The sequence below is a fragment of the Lactuca sativa genome, chromosome 5, assembly GCF_002870075.4.
Source record: "Lactuca sativa cultivar Salinas chromosome 5, Lsat_Salinas_v11, whole genome shotgun sequence".
Lineage (NCBI taxonomy): Eukaryota > Viridiplantae > Streptophyta > Magnoliopsida > Asterales > Asteraceae > Lactuca > Lactuca sativa.
In genome coordinates, this window is record NC_056627.2 from 162150847 (window position 1) to 162168404 (window position 17558).

General features: G+C 33.0%; 1 protein-coding gene across 2 annotated transcripts; it reads right to left on the reverse strand.

Moving 5' to 3' along the window:
* Positions 1 to 232: 232 nt before the first annotated feature.
* Positions 233 to 8769, reverse strand: LOC111876998 (protein TOPLESS-RELATED PROTEIN 2). 2 transcript variants are annotated; one of them, XM_023873554.3, is made up of 26 exons: positions 8610 to 8769; positions 7836 to 8107; positions 7339 to 7518; positions 7147 to 7260; positions 6901 to 7059; positions 6188 to 6365; positions 5969 to 6080; positions 5767 to 5879; positions 4713 to 4851; positions 4487 to 4596; positions 4328 to 4397; positions 4177 to 4250; positions 4001 to 4096; positions 3820 to 3915; positions 3591 to 3718; positions 3275 to 3509; positions 3004 to 3165; positions 2828 to 2932; positions 2584 to 2730; positions 2348 to 2458; positions 2083 to 2265; positions 1493 to 1621; positions 1306 to 1401; positions 998 to 1183; positions 740 to 912; positions 233 to 668 (listed from the first exon to the last, which is right to left on the reverse strand). In XM_023873554.3, the coding sequence occupies exons 2-26, from the start codon at positions 7913 to 7915 to the stop codon at positions 437 to 439; spliced, it is 3408 nt and encodes a 1135-aa protein (XP_023729322.1). In that variant the 5' UTR covers positions 7916 to 8107; positions 8610 to 8769; the 3' UTR covers positions 233 to 436. The 2 variants fall into 2 exon arrangements, with proteins under 2 accessions (XP_023729322.1, XP_023729321.1); XM_023873553.3 differs by having other exon boundaries at positions 233 to 671.
* Between the last annotated feature and the right edge of the window lie 8789 nt (positions 8770 to 17558).

Below are 17558 nucleotides of genomic sequence, written 5' to 3' on the forward strand. Positions count from 1 at the left end.
CATTTTACATACATTCATTCGTAAACAGAAGATTGAAGCATGTTGGATTCGAACTGATCAACAATAGGCCACATTGATTGGCCACAAGTGCAAATTGTTAAAGAAGCACACCATATATTATTTTTGTTAAATCATTCTTTCAACATTAATTAAAAAAAACAATCATATATAGGTTTCATGATTTCGTTTTTCGTCCCCATTAAGTTCATTAAGTCCAGAAAAAAACATCAACTAAGAGAAGATCATGATAAAATAAGCCTGATTGAAACCATTGAGGTAGTAGTACACTGCCTCATATATCTCTCTATCAAGAAAACCAAAACTATAATCTAAAATTTACAATACTACGCAAACCCTTGAGACGTGTCTATCGAGTCTAAACCCCATCATAAAAAAATAAAAATAAAAAACTATTATGTTATGTTATGTACCGTGCTTATCTGGAGGGTGTTTCTGATGGTTGACTATTCAAAGCAGAATTTGAAGGGTTAGAAGATGGTAATGGTAAAGGTAAAGCCGCATTATTATCCTGAGATGTTGATCCACCCCACTTTGGATCAGCATCGGCTGGCTCGATGACGTGGACAGATCCATCGCTCATTCCCAGAGCAAATTGGTTTGGATCCGACGGATGTGATGCAATCACTGCTGGATACGCCGTGCTATTGCTGCTGCCAAAATTAGGTTATAAATTAACAAATCGCAGTTTATTCATTTTATAATGTTTATAGAGAAATACCTGGAAATTGAAGAGGATATGTAGGCGGAAGGTGCTATACGACATCGAAGCCTTAAATTGTCTGCATCAAAAACTCCAACAGCACCATCGGAAAATCCAGTGTATAATAGCATCCCATCGCATGAATATATTGCACTTGAAATTGCAGCAGAAAGAGATTCTCTTGGAGACCACTGTAAATAAATAAAAATTGAGCATGTGAATTCTCACAATTATCCATGGAATCTTAAAATCAAAAAAGATATTCTGAATATATACCAATTTCAAGCATTCGAGTTGGTGATCATAAATAGCGATTTGGCTTTCATGTATAACAAGGAGATGGCGTTGATCATTATGGAACTGAACTTTGGTTTCTCCAACGAGTGAGGAGGGATGGCCAGGTGGCGACTGTATGTTTCTTGATTTCCTCTTCTCCCATCCATTAATATTCCAGATACATAGCTGCAATCAATTCAAAATAATAATAAATAAATAAATTAACTCAGTATTATTTTAGACTGCATGTTATCTAACAAACACGTAAACAGAGATTTGAACTCTAATTTTTTTTAATCGCCACATGCCTGAGCATCAGCTCCAGATGAAACGAGTGCATTTAAAGTCTGTGAAAAAGCAAGTCCTGTAATTGGTTTCTGGTGACCTTTCAGCTTCATTTTGACCTATTAAGTATTAAACCATCAGGGTTAAGAATGTAAGATAATAACCAGATTAGAAGTTGTGAAGCTTGCCACTAAAAGCAAGAACAATTACCTCATCAACTCTAACATTGTAAATTTGAATGGTGGAATCCTCCATTCCTATAGCAATGATATTGTTGTCTTGAGGATGAAAAGCCAAGTAGGTGGCAGCAGGTGGTGGGGGCATGAAAGTTGTCATGACCTGCAGTCAGTCAGTCAGTTTAGCCACCTCAGTAAACTGTCTTTTGATACATTTAACTTTTTTTTCTTATTATGACATTGTACTTTAAAAATATGCTTTTGTATTTGAATGACATTGATATAGTTGAGTGGTTTTTCTAAGTACAATGTTGTACAAGAAGAAATGAAAGTACATTGCTATTTCTTGGAGACATACCTTAAAAGTATGACATTGTACTTTAAAAATATGCTTTTGTATTTGAATGACATTGATATAGTTGAGTGGTTTTTCTAAGTACAATGTTGTACAAGAAGAAATGAAAGTACATTGCTATTTCTTGGAGACATACCTTAAAAGTATGACATTGTACTTTAAAAATATGCTTTTGTATTTGAATGACATTGATATAGTTGAGTGGTTTTTCTAAGTACAATGTTGTACAAGAAGAAATGAAAGTACATTGCTATTTCTTGGAGACATACCTTAAAAGTCATCATGTTGAAAAGGGAGACTTTCCCACCAGAGGCAGACATGACATAAGAATCATTCTTTGACAAAGCAATGCATGCTGCAGACTCTTCAGCAGATTTACTCTCATTCACATCATTGGACATGAGAGCTCCATTTGTTGGTTGCCATAGTTGTGGGACAATAGATGCAGTCGACTGAATGTGTACAGAATTCAGTAAATGCAGAAATATGTTAAATCTTGAGAAATGTTGATGGGATGGGGTGGGGCCCACATACCTTCCCAGATGGATTGCGTTCACTTCGTTGCCATTTCCAGAGCTTATGAATGGCATTTGAAGCAAGTGCAAGCAAAGATAACCCAGAATTTGTATAGATCAGCCTCATAACCTAAAGCACCAGTTCTAGGTTAAATATCTAACGCTAACAAACAAACACAATTGGAACTACAGATAACAATTGATAACTTGAAAAAATTCTACAAAGAATTAAGAAACACAAGTTTCAGAACAAACCTTGCTGGCAGCTGTTGGATCGGGTAACCTTAGGGCTTTAAGGTGAGAAGAATCAACTATATCAGGGAGCTTCCAGCTTGTAGGTTTGTCAGCACCCTCCACAATTCTTGGTTTAATATCCACAACTTTACTGCTTTCAGCATTAGCCTGCAATGTTCAAAATTTCAAATACAATGGAATGTAAGTTAACCATAAATAAAACAAACAGTTAAAAATAAAAGGGAATAATAAAGTAATAACTTACAAGATTTCCAATGGATAATGGAGTTTGCATTCTATCACGTTCTATAGCAGTTACCATAGATGATGACGCGTTAGGGATCGGACCTAATGGGCCAGTGATTGAAGGCTGCAAAGGGGAGGGGTATTAGATATTCATGAGAAAATTAAATATTAGATAAATGAGGTCAAGAAATTTACTTTGACTGAATCAGAAAGTGCCCGGGTCCGCTCATACGCTTGACTCTCCAGCATCCTTACCATGCGCTGCCCATCATTATTTGCCAATATTATAAATCCATTGTCACTTGTCGACACTGCCAGTAATGACCCTTCCTTGTTAAATCTTAATCTAGGCCTTGCCTGAAACAGTTTAAACAAGTAAGAGGGCATTTACGTCTTTTGTACAAATGGGGACTAAAGGATCATAAAATATGGTGTTAGTGAAATGGAAGTGGAATTGTATGCTTACAGGTAATCCATTATTTGGACCAGTGGCTGTTAGCATATCATTATTATCCATGTCCCAAAACTTAATCTGAAACTCATCTCCAGCAGCTAGAAAACGGTTTTTTGTTGTGTCAAATTGTACAACTCCCATAGAACGCTTTTTGAAACCAGAATATTCCCTCTTGATGGCTCCTTCACTCTCATTCCACTCAACTAAATGGGCTTCACCTTCTTTACTTGTTCCACAAGAAAACAATCTGAAACAATATCATGTGTCACTCATAAACTCATATAATTAAATATTTTAATCTTATGCATATTTAAGTTAAGTATATAACCTGGTTCCATCAGTGCTGTATGCCATTGTTGTGCACCAAAGACCAGGGGCATCATAATCTACCCTTGACCCCAAACAATCATACAGCCATGCTTTGATTTTCCCATCAATTGCTGTTGAGAATATAAACTACACAAAACAAGGGCAAAATCAATGCTTTATGTAACGTTCATTATTCGTTAAATCTTCTAAAAAAATTAAAAATTAGAAAAGAACAAAAGGAAACTTGCCTGTATTTGTTCTTTAGAGTGAGGACATACAGAATAAACAGGAGCCTCATGACCTTCAAACATATATAACCTCCTTCCACCAACAGCATCCCATACCTATTACAAAATATGTAAGAGCTTGTTATATGAGTGAAAAGAAAAAGAAAAAATATATATATATTTCTTGATAAAATTTGTGTACCTTAATTGTCTTGTCATCGCCACATGTGACAATACACATTTGCTTATTGGGTTGAGCAAAAGCAATATCATTTACACCACCAACATGGGCATCTATCTGTAATGTGAAAGATTCATAAAAAATTTAGGAATCAAAGATAAAGAAAGAAAAACAAAAAGATGGAGGATTGGGTTTACTTCCAAATGTTGTCTTAATTCCCCTGATTGGTTATATGTATATATCTGAACAATGTGCTTGGAAAAGGCAACACCTATGGTAGGAAATTAAAAAATCAATACACTCACACAAAATTATTAAAAGTTAATTTAGAAATTTTATAAATTATACCGAGTATTGATCCATCTGGTCCCCATATGCAACGGTTAACAGATACTGCTGCATCCTTTACCAAAGTTGTCTGGAGATGGATTTAATCATGATTCATGTTAAAGTTAAGCCAATATACAAAATATTTAAAAAATGAAAGAATAAGTAATAGAAGCTTACCTGAAAAGGCATTGAACAAGCAGATAAATCCCAAACCTTGAAGGGTTTATGTACCATTCTTTCTCGAGTTCCAATCTCCCAAATGCTTATTTCACCAACATTTGTTCCAGCTGAAACCCATGAACAATCTCATTACCTCTTTTTTTAAAGGAAGGAGGATACATAAGATTAAATCAATTTGAGAAATTGTTAGGGATTGAAGCAAATAGACTGAGGATTAATTAACCTAAGAGAATAGTTTGTTGTTGAGGATGGAAGTCCATTGACATGACATTTGAACCCTGGTTAAGTAACCTAACCACAGTTTTTGGAAGATCATCCAGTGAGTATGAATTCGGAGGATGAGTTGAACCAGAAAAGGACACCTATTCAACATATATTAGATAATGTCAGTTCTGAAGGAATTATAACAAAGATTAAACCAAAAAAGAAAATTCTTTTTTCTTCGTTTTTGGTCCCTATTTCGAGTCTCGTTTCAGTAATTTGGTTTTGTAAAATGGGCATTTTACAAACCCTTGTAAAATGACCATTTTGCCCCTACTTTTATAACTAGAGTAAACTGCAAATTTGGCCCCTTTGGTTAGTGATTTTCTTTGGTTTAGCTCCAAAAAGGGATCTTTTTTTTTTTACATTTTTGGTCCCTATTTCAACGTCTTATTTCAGGTTTGCTCCTCTCTCTCATCCCGTGAGTTGAAGTCCGTTAGACCCATGTAAAATGACCATTTCACCCTTACATTTATATTTGTTAATAACAGTTTATAAAAACATACAAGAGTAAGCACAAAGTGATCATTTTACAAGGTTTAAAGGACTTCAACTCAGAGTGTGAGTGTGGAGGACCAAAACCGAAATGAAACCTCAAAATAAGGACAAAACATGAAGAAAAAATGACCATTTTACCCTTACATTTATATTTGTTAATAACAGCTTATAAAAAACATATAAGAGTAAGCACAAAGCGATCATTTTACAAGGTTTAACAACTCAAAGTGCGAGTGTGAAGGACCAAGACCAAACTGAAACATCAAAATAACGACAAAACATGAAGAAAAAAATGACCATTTTACCCTTACATTTATATTTGTTAATAACAGCTTATAAAAAACATAAGAGCAAGCACAAAGTGATTCATTTTACAAGGTTTAAAGAACTCCAACTCAAAGTGCGATTGTGAAGGACCAAAACCAAAATGAAACCTTGAAATAAGGACCAAAAAAGAAACTTTCTAACCCTAAAACAATGGCACCATCAAAGTTTAATGGCTGACATGCAATGCATACCTCATCAGATGGGCCCACACGTGCACGTTTCATTAAGTGTTCAGATTCAGCCATTTGATATTCCAATCCAGGACCACCACCTGGAGGAGTCCGTGGATGCTTCAGGAATGCAGCTGCACATATAAATCAAAACATCAACTTTTATCGAATTTAATTTATAACAATAATTAAAATAAAATCTGAAACAAAATTCAAACCACACCTGTAACTGGAGGCTGCTGCTGCTGCACAAGGCCAGGAGGTCCAGGTTGAGGCATGGAAAGATTAGCAGTTGCCATCCATCCAGCAGAAGGAGAAACAATAGGCTGAAAAGGCTGTATAGAAGAAGTATGTCTTGACTCTTAATTTATTGTAGATTATATAAATGTTAACATTATGATTTAAGACAGGATCTTAAATTTAAATTTTTAATTACACTTACACCATGTGCTCCAATTGGAGGAAATACTCCAGCTTTAGGAACAGGTCCAGAAAGAGAACTGTTGGTAGGGGGAGGTGCTCTACCTCCATTGTTGGAAGCACATGTGTGATCGATAAAAAGAGTTTTGATATCAGGATTAGGGCGTGGATTCTTGCAAAGTTGATGTTGCCAATTAAGACTGAAAAAGAAGAGTGTATAAGAAAACTTATAAGTAAGAACAGTGTATGAAAAAACAAGAGAAAGTAGAGAAAGAATGGTGTTCATGTTAATGGGCCTAAGGGTTTGTTTCCTTTTGACTTAATCTAGATAGAATGACTTAATGAGTTAAGCCAAAAAAAAAAAAACATGAGTTAGTGTGTTAAGACACTAAGAAGTTAACTATTTTTCTTTCTTCTCTTTTCCTCCCAACTCCGCTCATGTTATAACTGATGACTAATGTGAAATTTGTTTTTTGGAATGTAAGGGTAAAATGGTTATTTAGTCTAGAAAAGAAACAGTTCTTATATATACAAAACTTTATCCATAGACTTAATGGAGTAAAAAGATAAAACAGCTCCTAAGAGTAACCATTCGTTAAGTACACCTTTTATTTTTTATACTAAAAGAAAGACCAATTTGATTTGATAACAAAAAAAAAAACACACAATGAAGAAAAGGGGCCCACAAATGGTAACACAGAGTAACAATATTTAAGAATGCAGAGGGCTCAGGACCTTTGATTTATCAATGTACGCAATCTTGAAGCTTTAAATACAGGAAGAGTTAGCTTCTCTCTAAACAAAGGATTTGCTTCTATAAGCTTTTTCAGTTCAACCAACATAATGCTTCTTGCTGATTTGGTATCCCCATACTTTGAAAGCTGCTCATTCTGCCTAAATAAACATCACAAAAGCAATAGTGTCAACTAAAAAGTAAAACTAACACTTACAAAACTCCATAGCCAATGTTCATAACAATACCTAAAATTATCAAGAGTTAGTAGCTGTGTGATCTCTTTGAAGAGCTCTTCATTAAAAGTCGAAAAGACCTTCAAATCTTTTACAAGAATTTCAACAGCTTTTGCTCTGTCATTCCTGATATTAGCAACTAAAATGTCAATAAAAAGAGTAAAATGGTGTGAGATATAAATATAATAAATATTAGGCTCTTGCCTATCAAGAGCTTCAAGGTACTTTTGTTTCCTTATTTCAAAGAATATCTTCATTGAGTAACGATTATCTTCAACCTTTGTAAACCCACATAGATATTTCTCAACCTCATCCCATTCACCAGCTTGAACTTGTTCCTCAAAATATTTCATATTGAAGAAAAAAGCAGATTCTTGTTCCAACCTATAAACATACATAAGAAAGTTAATACAATATAGAAAATGAGATGAATGCAAGAAACAGCAATGAATTTCCATTTATTTGATTATTAAAGCATCTTACTTTCATTTCCTTTAATAACATCATTATATATTTACTTTCTCTCTTATTAGGGCATTGTACTTTGAAAAATCTACCCAATTGTAGCAGTGAAATTGCTTTGTACTTGAACAACATTGATATAATTAGGTAAATTTTTGGAAGTGTAATATTGTAATAGACAGATATACAAAAACATATTGCTATTTCTTGCATTTAACCCTATAGAGAAATACACTCACTTGTGGACAGTTTCTTTAAACTTTTCCTCATCCAGGAATTGCAGGATTAGGAAAACTAATTCCCGACTTAAGGATGACATGGCTCCTACTGCAGGCACCCCCAACCACTCCAGTGCAAATCTTGGTTATAACCACAAAAACTTATGAATAATGAATCGATTCCAAAAATCAACACCTTCTAATCTCTAATTTATAACATCAGTGTCTTCAATGAAATATCTTTGTGCAAACTTTCACAATTTCAAGAACATTGCATTTTTGCATACAGTATTCTGCAAAAAAGGTATTCCAAGTCAAAAAGCTGCAAAATATAGCAGAATGTAGTCATGTACAACCTCACAACAGCCGAATCATACAATTCACTTCCCTGATTTCTTAATTTCCCAAACTAAACTCCAACTACGACAATAAAAAAGGAAAGTTTATCAAAAATAGGTCCGATTAAGCTCAAAATGACGCAATATCTCAAACAGATGAGCAACATTTCAAAATTCTATAAAAGGCTCTCTAATCATAAGGCACGACGTAGTAGGGGAATAAAAGACGAAGGTCGTATTCATCATACAGCCTCCGTTGAACTTCAGAGTGTTCTATTTCAACAAAACAGATTTTATGATTAAGACTAAAGAAAAATCATCAACCATAACTGATATTGTTCTTCTACAAGTTATCTCTAATTCACAACAACCCTCAGGATGAACTTAGTATAGATCGAAACCACACAAAGCCGATTCATCCACACATCGAAACAAAACAAATTAATCAAAAGCTTACTCGTGAGGCAAAATTAAAAGTTCAAAACTAGGGTTTCTTCAACAACGGCAAGTTCCTCAGTCTTTCTGCAAAAACCGCAAAGTCACAGCACGTCCTGCTTTCTACTCTCTCTACACACACACGTATATATGTCGCTCTAACTTTTTCTCACTATGTTTTCTGTCCCCCTTTTATATAGGTGAAGGTGTTTCGTACATTTCTCTCTCCTCGACCGCCACTACTTCTGTCTTAATCACCGGAGTCTGATAAAGCGACGGGACTGTGTGGATGTAGTGGGAGACAGAGGCGTGGGGTATCATTGCGTGTCAAATGGTGATTGCCTGTCACGGAATCATATGGTGAACTGCATGTTAAGGTTTGAGGAGAGATTAATTGGAAGGGATCTTTTGTTATATTTTTGGTGGTGATTTTCAATACTTTTGTCACTTTCTTACCTTTTTAGGTTTTGTATTAATTTTTGACAAAATTACTCTTTGCTTTTTAGGATTTGTAATTTTTCGTTCTTAACTTCTTGTTGTTATACTAATGGTCCATGGGGTTATTTAGATTGCAGTTTTCGTCTCTACCTTTTATTTTTTTTTACATTTCCTTTTAACTAAAAATTAGTTTTAAAAAAATATCACCCATATATAGGAGCGCTCACATTTTTTTGGCTAACTCTTACACTTGAATTTGAAAATCCGGCTCGCTTCTACTTCTTTGTCTCCGCTTCTCTCTCCCCATTCCGTCTTTCACTTATGTTTCATAAAAACCCTCTTACACCCCTAATACCATCAATGATATATCTAAGTGTTGTCATTCATTTGTCTTTCGTCCATATCATGTCGCTCCATGTTCCTCATTCATCCCTCAATTACTTGGACCATAGAAATACAAACTACCAAAGACCACGTCTTCCATCAATTAATCGTTGCTAAGGTTCTAAAAAATACAAGGCGTGACTTGGCGGCGAGGTCAAAGTTAAGTTATGCCAAGTCGTGGTGAGTCATGACGTTTTTCAAGGCGTGACTATTTTATATACATTAAAAGAGATAAATCATATAATTATTGAATTGTATCAAATATATGAAGTTTTTAGAAGTGTTATATTAATATTTAATATAAAAAAATTAACAAAAACTCAATTATTTTAGGCCCGACAAAAAAAAAACAAAAAAAAAGTCGAAAAAACTCGCGCCTTGAAAAAAACTCGTGACATAACGCGATAAGGCACGCCTTGACACATTATTTGGGCGCCACGCTTAACAAACCCGCCTTAAATGTTTTCGTAACGGCTACATCACGCCTTGCGCCGTGGCACGTCTTGAGGCGCGCCATGGCGCGCTTTTTAGAACCATGATCGCTGCCTACAAGCATGTAAAAACTTATATCCCCTTATTTTTTTCCCTTAATTGACAACCACCACAAACCATCTCCTCCTGTTACCCACTGCCCACCACTAAAGATAACCCAATGGAGATTGAGGTCGAAGCAAAGAAGTTGAAGCAACCATCGATTTTATGCAAATGAATTGTTTTAGGGTTTGATTTTTATTTTGAGACAGTTTTTTCTTAGGCAGACGATCTAGGGTGAGGGTTTTCTTCAGGTAGATGACTAGTTGAGAATTTTAATGTCTTTTAGGTTTGATCCATATTTACAAATGTTGATTATTGAACCGTGTCTCATATTTTTTGTTTGTCTTAACGGCATTTACAAATGTTGATTATGGCAAACTGAAAAAAAATTGCAATTTTGATTGGTTAAATGGTTTAACCTCGTTGAAAAAAAATCATTAGTTTCTTTCTTAATGCTCTCCAAAAATGGAAAACTGGAAAAATATCAATTCAGATGTACTCTTGAAATGCGTTTACCAATGTTCATTATTTTTCTTTGTTTCATGGTGAGAAAAGAAAAACACAAGGGGTTGATTTCTCTATGCATGTTCTTTAATTGGGGAGAGAAAGAGAAATGAGAAGATAAGAGAAAAAACGAATAAAAAATTTAGTTTATTATTTTTTTCTTAATTAAAACTAGTAGGGTTTCATTTGATTAGTTTTAGTTAAATTTAGAATAAAAAAATAAAGAAAAAAACAACATAGAAATGGAAAATAAGTTAACTCATATTGGTGAGGGATCAACTATGCAAGAATTTGAAAACACGAATGACCATTTATGTATAAAAAATAATTAAGAATGACACTTATGTATTCGAAAAATCACACGAACCATTTATGTAATTTTTCTCTTGATATATTTTTTCATTTTTGTTATATATTATGCTAGGCTGTGCATTATTTTATATATATATATATATATATATATATATATATATATATATATATATATATATATATATATATATATATATATATATATATATATATAGTTAATTATGTAAAAAATATTTTTTAAATCAACTCATAAAAAATAAATTTGTAAATATATGTCAGAAATGACTATATTTTGTATTTTCTCCAGATTAAACCTCAATACTTTTTGTTTGAAAAATACCTTTTATTTTTTTCATTTTTTTCCAATCTTGCTCTTTTATTCATTATTTCCAAAAAAAAGTTGCAAAATATGAGGATTTTTTGGAGAAAAAACTAAAAAAGTTAACGGTTTATTCGGAAGCATTTGAAAGGTTGAGGGTTTTTTTCGGAAAAAAAAATCTACAAAGTTAAGGGCTTTTTAGAAAAAAAAAATGAAAAATAAAAGGTTTTTTCAGACAAAAAATAAATTTGAAATTTAATCTAGAAAAAAACAAAAAATATAAGGTCTTCATTTAGATTAATCCAAAATTAATTAAAAAAGTTTAGACGATTTCATAAAAAGAAGTTATAAAAACTGGGAAAAAAATCTTAAAACATGCATGAACAAAGATGTAAAAAAATATTTATAATTTTTTTTGTAAAATATGAAATCTTACAAAACAAAATATATAAAAGTAAGTTAGGCAAAAAATCTAAAACGAACTAAAATTTAAAATTATATAAAAGCAAGGATGAGAAAAAAAAACAATGCGATAAAAATGAAAAAAAAAAAACTAAAGAAATACATAAAAGAATGTAATAAAATGTAATTTTATAAAAAGCAAAGTTGTAATAAAGAAATGAAAACATTAGTAAAAAGTTTTTTTTTTAAAAAACAAAACGTTTATTATATATATATATATATATATATATATATATATATATATATATATATATATATATATATATATATTTACTAACTTATAAAAGAAATCATACTATTTCTATAAATAGATCCAATAAAATAATATTATTTTTTTAAAACGTTCAACTCTCTAAGCGTAAAGTACAACTAATAATGAATAAAATAATATTAAATTTTAATCTGATTACTTTGAAATCTTATCTCTTCCAAAAATTTGATTCAATCTCTTATCCAATTAAAATAAAACAAATAATCCATTATATATGCCCTTTTATTTGTAATTTTTTTAAGCTTTATTTATTATTTATGCTCTCTAATCGAAATTAACCAATCAGTTGTAAAATCAAATATTTTGTTTAATATTAAGAAAAAATATCTATGTATGATTTATAGCTAATAGAAAATTAGTATTCCATTTGTTATTCATATTCCATGAAATATGGTTGTATTAATTTTATTATTTTTCGGTTTAAAACTTTAGATAGTAAAGTGGATAATAGGATATATCCGTTTAGACTTATCTGTATCAAGCAAACCGGGTTGTTAAGATTAACTTTGATTCTCCCTTTTATTAACTTTATCAATACCAATAAAGGTATAAGCAAGTCACTTCGTATGGATGTGTCCTGATTTCTAAAATGAAGGACTATAAACGTACACTACACACCAAAATATTTATTTCTTTTGTATTGCGAGGGTTACATTTATTTGTTGCCGTAAAACCGATCGATAACAATATGCATATGTTTTGTGTTACTTGAAATCTAACATGTTTCCGTATAGAACTTATTGCCGAATGAGAAATTATTTTTCGCCGCCGCTTTGCGCGGGTCTACGGCTAGTATATATATATATATATATATATATATATATATATATATATATATATATATATATATATATATATATATATATATATATATATATATATATATATATTTGAAAAAAGGTTGGGAAAAATATTTAAAAAAGATTGGACTAAAGTCGTAAAAATAAATAATATTTAGGACAAAAATATATTAAAAAAAGTAAGTTAGCATAAAAAAATTCCTAAAATAAATAAATAAATAATTTGGGTTCACGGTAAGAAAAGAAAAAGAATTTAAAACTTAGGGACTGAGATTAGGATTTGGACACCAAATTCGTAAAAATAATTAAAAGCACGTGAAAGATGTAAAATAAAAATAGATTACATAACAAAATTCATAATTAAATTTAAAAGTTGTATCAAAATTGTTAAAAAAAATAGTTTAGAATGATGTATCATGAACCCATAGGAGAGGTCTAGTTGTCCATATTATCTAACTCACAAATAAAAAAGGAAGGGGAGGGATCAAATTCCTCACTTTTGAAATTGAAAGACAACTAAGGTGTCAAATGGAATAGTTGTTTTGTTCATGTATTTTGCCAACACAATATGATTCTTTCATAACCAAACAAACATGATGTCATGTTTGTTTTATGAACACAAACACATAAAACAAACACGACAAACACATGTAAAACGTCAATAAAAAAATACAATTAACCATATGTTTATTTAATCTTACTAAATCATACAATATGTCCAAAGGCCTAAACAATAAGAGTCAAATATAGTAATAAGTTTTTTTTTCGAGTTTTTATTAAAATCTAAAAACTCCCGAAAACTATCAAAAGTTCAATATCAAACATGTACGCACATTTTCACCCTTACCACATTCAAAACTTGTTTGTTATAATTGACGTGTTTGTCAAAACAAGTTAATAGCTAGAAGTTGCAAGTTGAAAGCTACTAGCTTGAAGTTGGAAGCGAAATTGTAATTTTTATTTGTATATAAGTGTTGAGAAAAAGTAGTCATCGTCGTTTAAATATGTAAATTTACAAAAGAAAAAATGAAAAAAAAAAGTTAATAAACTACAAGCTTCGAAAAATATAAAAACTCCTAAAAACCACTTAAGCATATTCTAGACAAAATTACATATTTAATCCTTATGGTTTGCAAAAAAAACAACTACATAGGGATGAGCATATGGACCGGGGAACCGGCCGGAACCAGAACCGGCACCGGAACCGGAACCCGATGGAACCGGGTCGAGCTGGGATCGGAACGTTATTTTCGTGGATTTTTGGAATCGGGAACCGGTAGGAACCGAAACCGATATAACCGGATGTGACATCCCCAATTTCACGGCTAGAAAATACCGATTTGTTTATGCTTTGTTTTATAAAATCAGAGTAATCCTTTGATTAAAATAGTTGCGGAATTTGTTCCCAAAACAAAATATGATAAAAATTTATCAAAGCATTTCTTTAAAGAAATGTATTTTCATTAAATAACAAAATCCCGGGATGTCATGTTCCGTTACAGACCAAAAGCATAAACAGTATAAAATATACCTTACAACAGTTATTTATAACTACTTATCTATAATCCAAAATCTCTCGTAAAGTCCACCAACTTATACTTTTGTGTCATTACCTGTAATGCAAAGAAAACTGAGTGGGTCAGGCTTGGGAGCCTGATGAGCATATAGGGTTTTCAACCCACAATAATATAATTATTATATTTAATCATCAAACAATCAACCCAATTACCCATCCCCATTATCTTCTTTATTTCTTAAGGGTTTACCCTAAAAACCAATTATCCTTCATTCATTCATTCCTAAGGATTTACCTAAGGAATTGGCACGAAGTCCATTGCTGCCAAAGTTTATCTATCAGATACTAAATCCATAGCCATCAGGCGCTAACTCCATAGTCACCATATGCGCTAACTCCATAGTCACCAAAGGTTTATACAATAAGCGATAACTCCATAGTCACCAAGGTTTATACAATATGCGCTAACTCCATAGTCACCAAGGTTCACTTAACAGGCGCTAACTCCATAGTCACCAAGGTTTATACAATAGGCGCTAACTCCATAGTCACCAAGGTTTATACAATAGGCACTAATTCGCATAGTCGCCAAGGTTTACTCAATAGGCACTAAGTCGCATAGTCGCCAAGGTTTACTCAATAGGCACTAAGTCGCATAGTCGTCAGGATTTACTCGATAGGCACGAAGTCACATCGTCACCAAGGTTTACTCGATAGGCCCTAAGTCGCATAGACGCTAGAGTTTATACAATAGGCACTACATCTCATAGTCACCAAATATTTCATCTACCCATGTTCTACCCAACATATTTGTAGATATAAAATACATATACGGTTTAAATGATTAAAAACCTGTATAAAACATCCATTCCACACCCATCTCAAATAAACAAACAATATATAACACATAGCACGTATTTCATGGCAAATACTTCATATTTATGTGTTAGAAGAAAGTAACTACACACTCACATGATCAGAAGATGATTGGACAACGCCTCGTCTCTTGGAATAATCTTTTCCGACGAAACCGGGATGTTTTCTCCAAAAACCGGGTTTCTCGCGGGCAGAGCTTTGGCTTGGGAATTTTACTTCTCGGGATCTTCGGGGCTTCGGGACTCGCTTCGGGGCTCGAGATTAATATCGGGGCTTCAGGGTATTTCTTGCACGCAAAACGATGCAAAAACGAGAGAGAAAAGAAGAAAATGAGCAAAGAACTCGGAAGCACCTATGTTCTATTTATAGGGGCTGAAACCCCGAGTTACGCTGGGCGTAACCCCAAATTACACTGGGCGTAATCCTCCGTCGACATGTACGCCGAGCGTACATCTAGGTACGCCGGGCGTACCGGGTGGATAGGACCGACGCGTCAATGCCTTCGATATTATCCGATTTTATATTTAAATTAAATATTTTAATTATTTAATAAACTTCAAAAAATTCATATATTTCTCATACGAACTTCGTTTTCGACGTTCTTTATATCTCCGCGTATGCGATACTATGCTCTACAACTTTCGTTTAGACACCGTCGGCTAATTTTGACTTTATGTTTTTTTTATATTATTTTAGTAGGCCGGGACAGGAAAACCCCGTTATAAATTCATAACTTCTTCATCTGACGACCGTTTTTCGTCTGTCTTTTTATCATTGCACTACTAATAATGAGATCTTCGATTATCATTTAGATTGCTTCGACCAAAAATCACTCGATCTCAAGTTCAAGTTTCAGACTGCATACTACTAAGCTGGAATTTAGAAAAAAAATCATAACTTGCTCGTACGAAGTCAGATTTAGACGTTCTTTTCATGCACGCTCTCGGTTTAACGTATTCTACGACTTTCATTTAGATCGCTAAGGCCAAATATCACTCTAACGTAAATTCATTATTTACGTCGCGATGTGTCGTGCCGGTTCTGTCGCGAAACTTCGACATGCCATTACTTTTTCGTTATAACTCGGATTTCACGTTCTTTATATGTACGGAATCCTTGTAACGTATACTACAACTTAGTTAAGATTATTCATTCTAAATAATCTTCTATCAAAAAGTCATTTTTGACGCTTATCGTCTCTAAATTGACTAGCCCTAATCTACGGGCGTTACACCAGAACCGGTAGAACCGGCAAAAACCGGAACCGTATGATGCTATTTCTCGAGGAATAGTTCCAAAATTTGAAGACACGACAAGAACCGGTAGGATCCGGGAACCGGTAGAACCGCCGGGCCGGTTCGGTTCTTGATTTTGGCCGAAGCCGGTTCCCGGGTCGGTTCCAGTTCGGGTCGGTTCGGTCTTTTTGCTCATCCCTACAACTACATGTCCTTTTGAGGAATTTTAGACATGATAGGTTATTTTCATGTTTCAAATGAACATGAATGGTCATTTTAACTAACATCGTTGAAGGTTGGTGTTAATTGATGTGAAATGACCAAAATACCCTCCGTGAAATGACATATTTAATTTTGTCTTAATTTTTTTATATTTTTTCTTTAGTATATTTTGTCTTTTTTTTTCTTTTGTTAATAGTATTTGGTTTATTCATTATTATGAGTATTATTATTCTTTAATTTTTTTACTTTTTGTTCACTTACATTTTATTTTATTTATCTAAATTTTTTATGGCTTGGAATATTTTTTTAACTTTTTTTTTTCGGATATATTGTTTAATATTTTTTTTGTTTGTTTACTTTTATGACGTTTTTTTTAAATAATTGTTTTTTACTTTTTTGACGTTTTGTTCAAATACATTTTTAATGTTTTTTTAACATATTAGTACAAACTGGCCACACTAAAAATATGTGACTTTAGCCACACATTATTTTTCCAGTTCAAGTATGACCAAAGGTCGTGTAATAACCCGATTTTTCTCATCTAATTACCGTAGGGATTATCAGAGTTTCTAACAAAATACAAAATTCTATAACTCAAAAACATTTTACGTCCAAGGCTATTTCTAGTTTACAATAAAACCATAAACATAATTTAAAGTAACAAGGGAGTACTAAGAAATAAAACTACTTCTAGTCCATGTTCTTTTGCTCCTACATTCCCTTGTATAACAGCTACTACATGCACCTACAACACATGAAAGAATCTACAGCATTAAACCATAGGTCTCGTGTGTTATTGTAACATCTATAATTTTCAGGTATTCGTTTTTAACCCTTGGGTTGTATTTTGTTTGCAAGAATAGTTCCCAATGGAATTTTCGTAATTTCCGGATCCAGCTTAGTACGTTGGGCGTGCTCGGTTCCGTGCTAGTACGCTAAGCATATGGTGGTATGCAGGGCGTACGCAACCAGGGTGCAAACCTTAATTTTTAGGGTTTAAGCCCTATTTAAGCACCTTTATAACTTCATGTACCCTCTTATCTTCAACCCCCTTCCTCATTTCGAAAACCTAAAGTGTGTGAGTGCATTGTGAAGCTT

Coding starts and splice junctions, on each gene's coding strand:
- LOC111876998 (XM_023873553.3), bottom strand. CDS start 7,915: ATGTCATCCTTAAGTCGGGAATTAGTTTTCCTAATCCTGCAATTCCTG. Junction 3,166..3,274: donor GTCCAAATAATGGATTACCT/GTAAGCATACAA, acceptor AAACTGTTTCAG/GCAAGGCCTAGATTAAGATT. Junction 1,184..1,305: donor CATCTGGAGCTGATGCTCAG/GCATGTGGCGAT, acceptor AATTGATTGCAG/CTATGTATCTGGAATATTAA.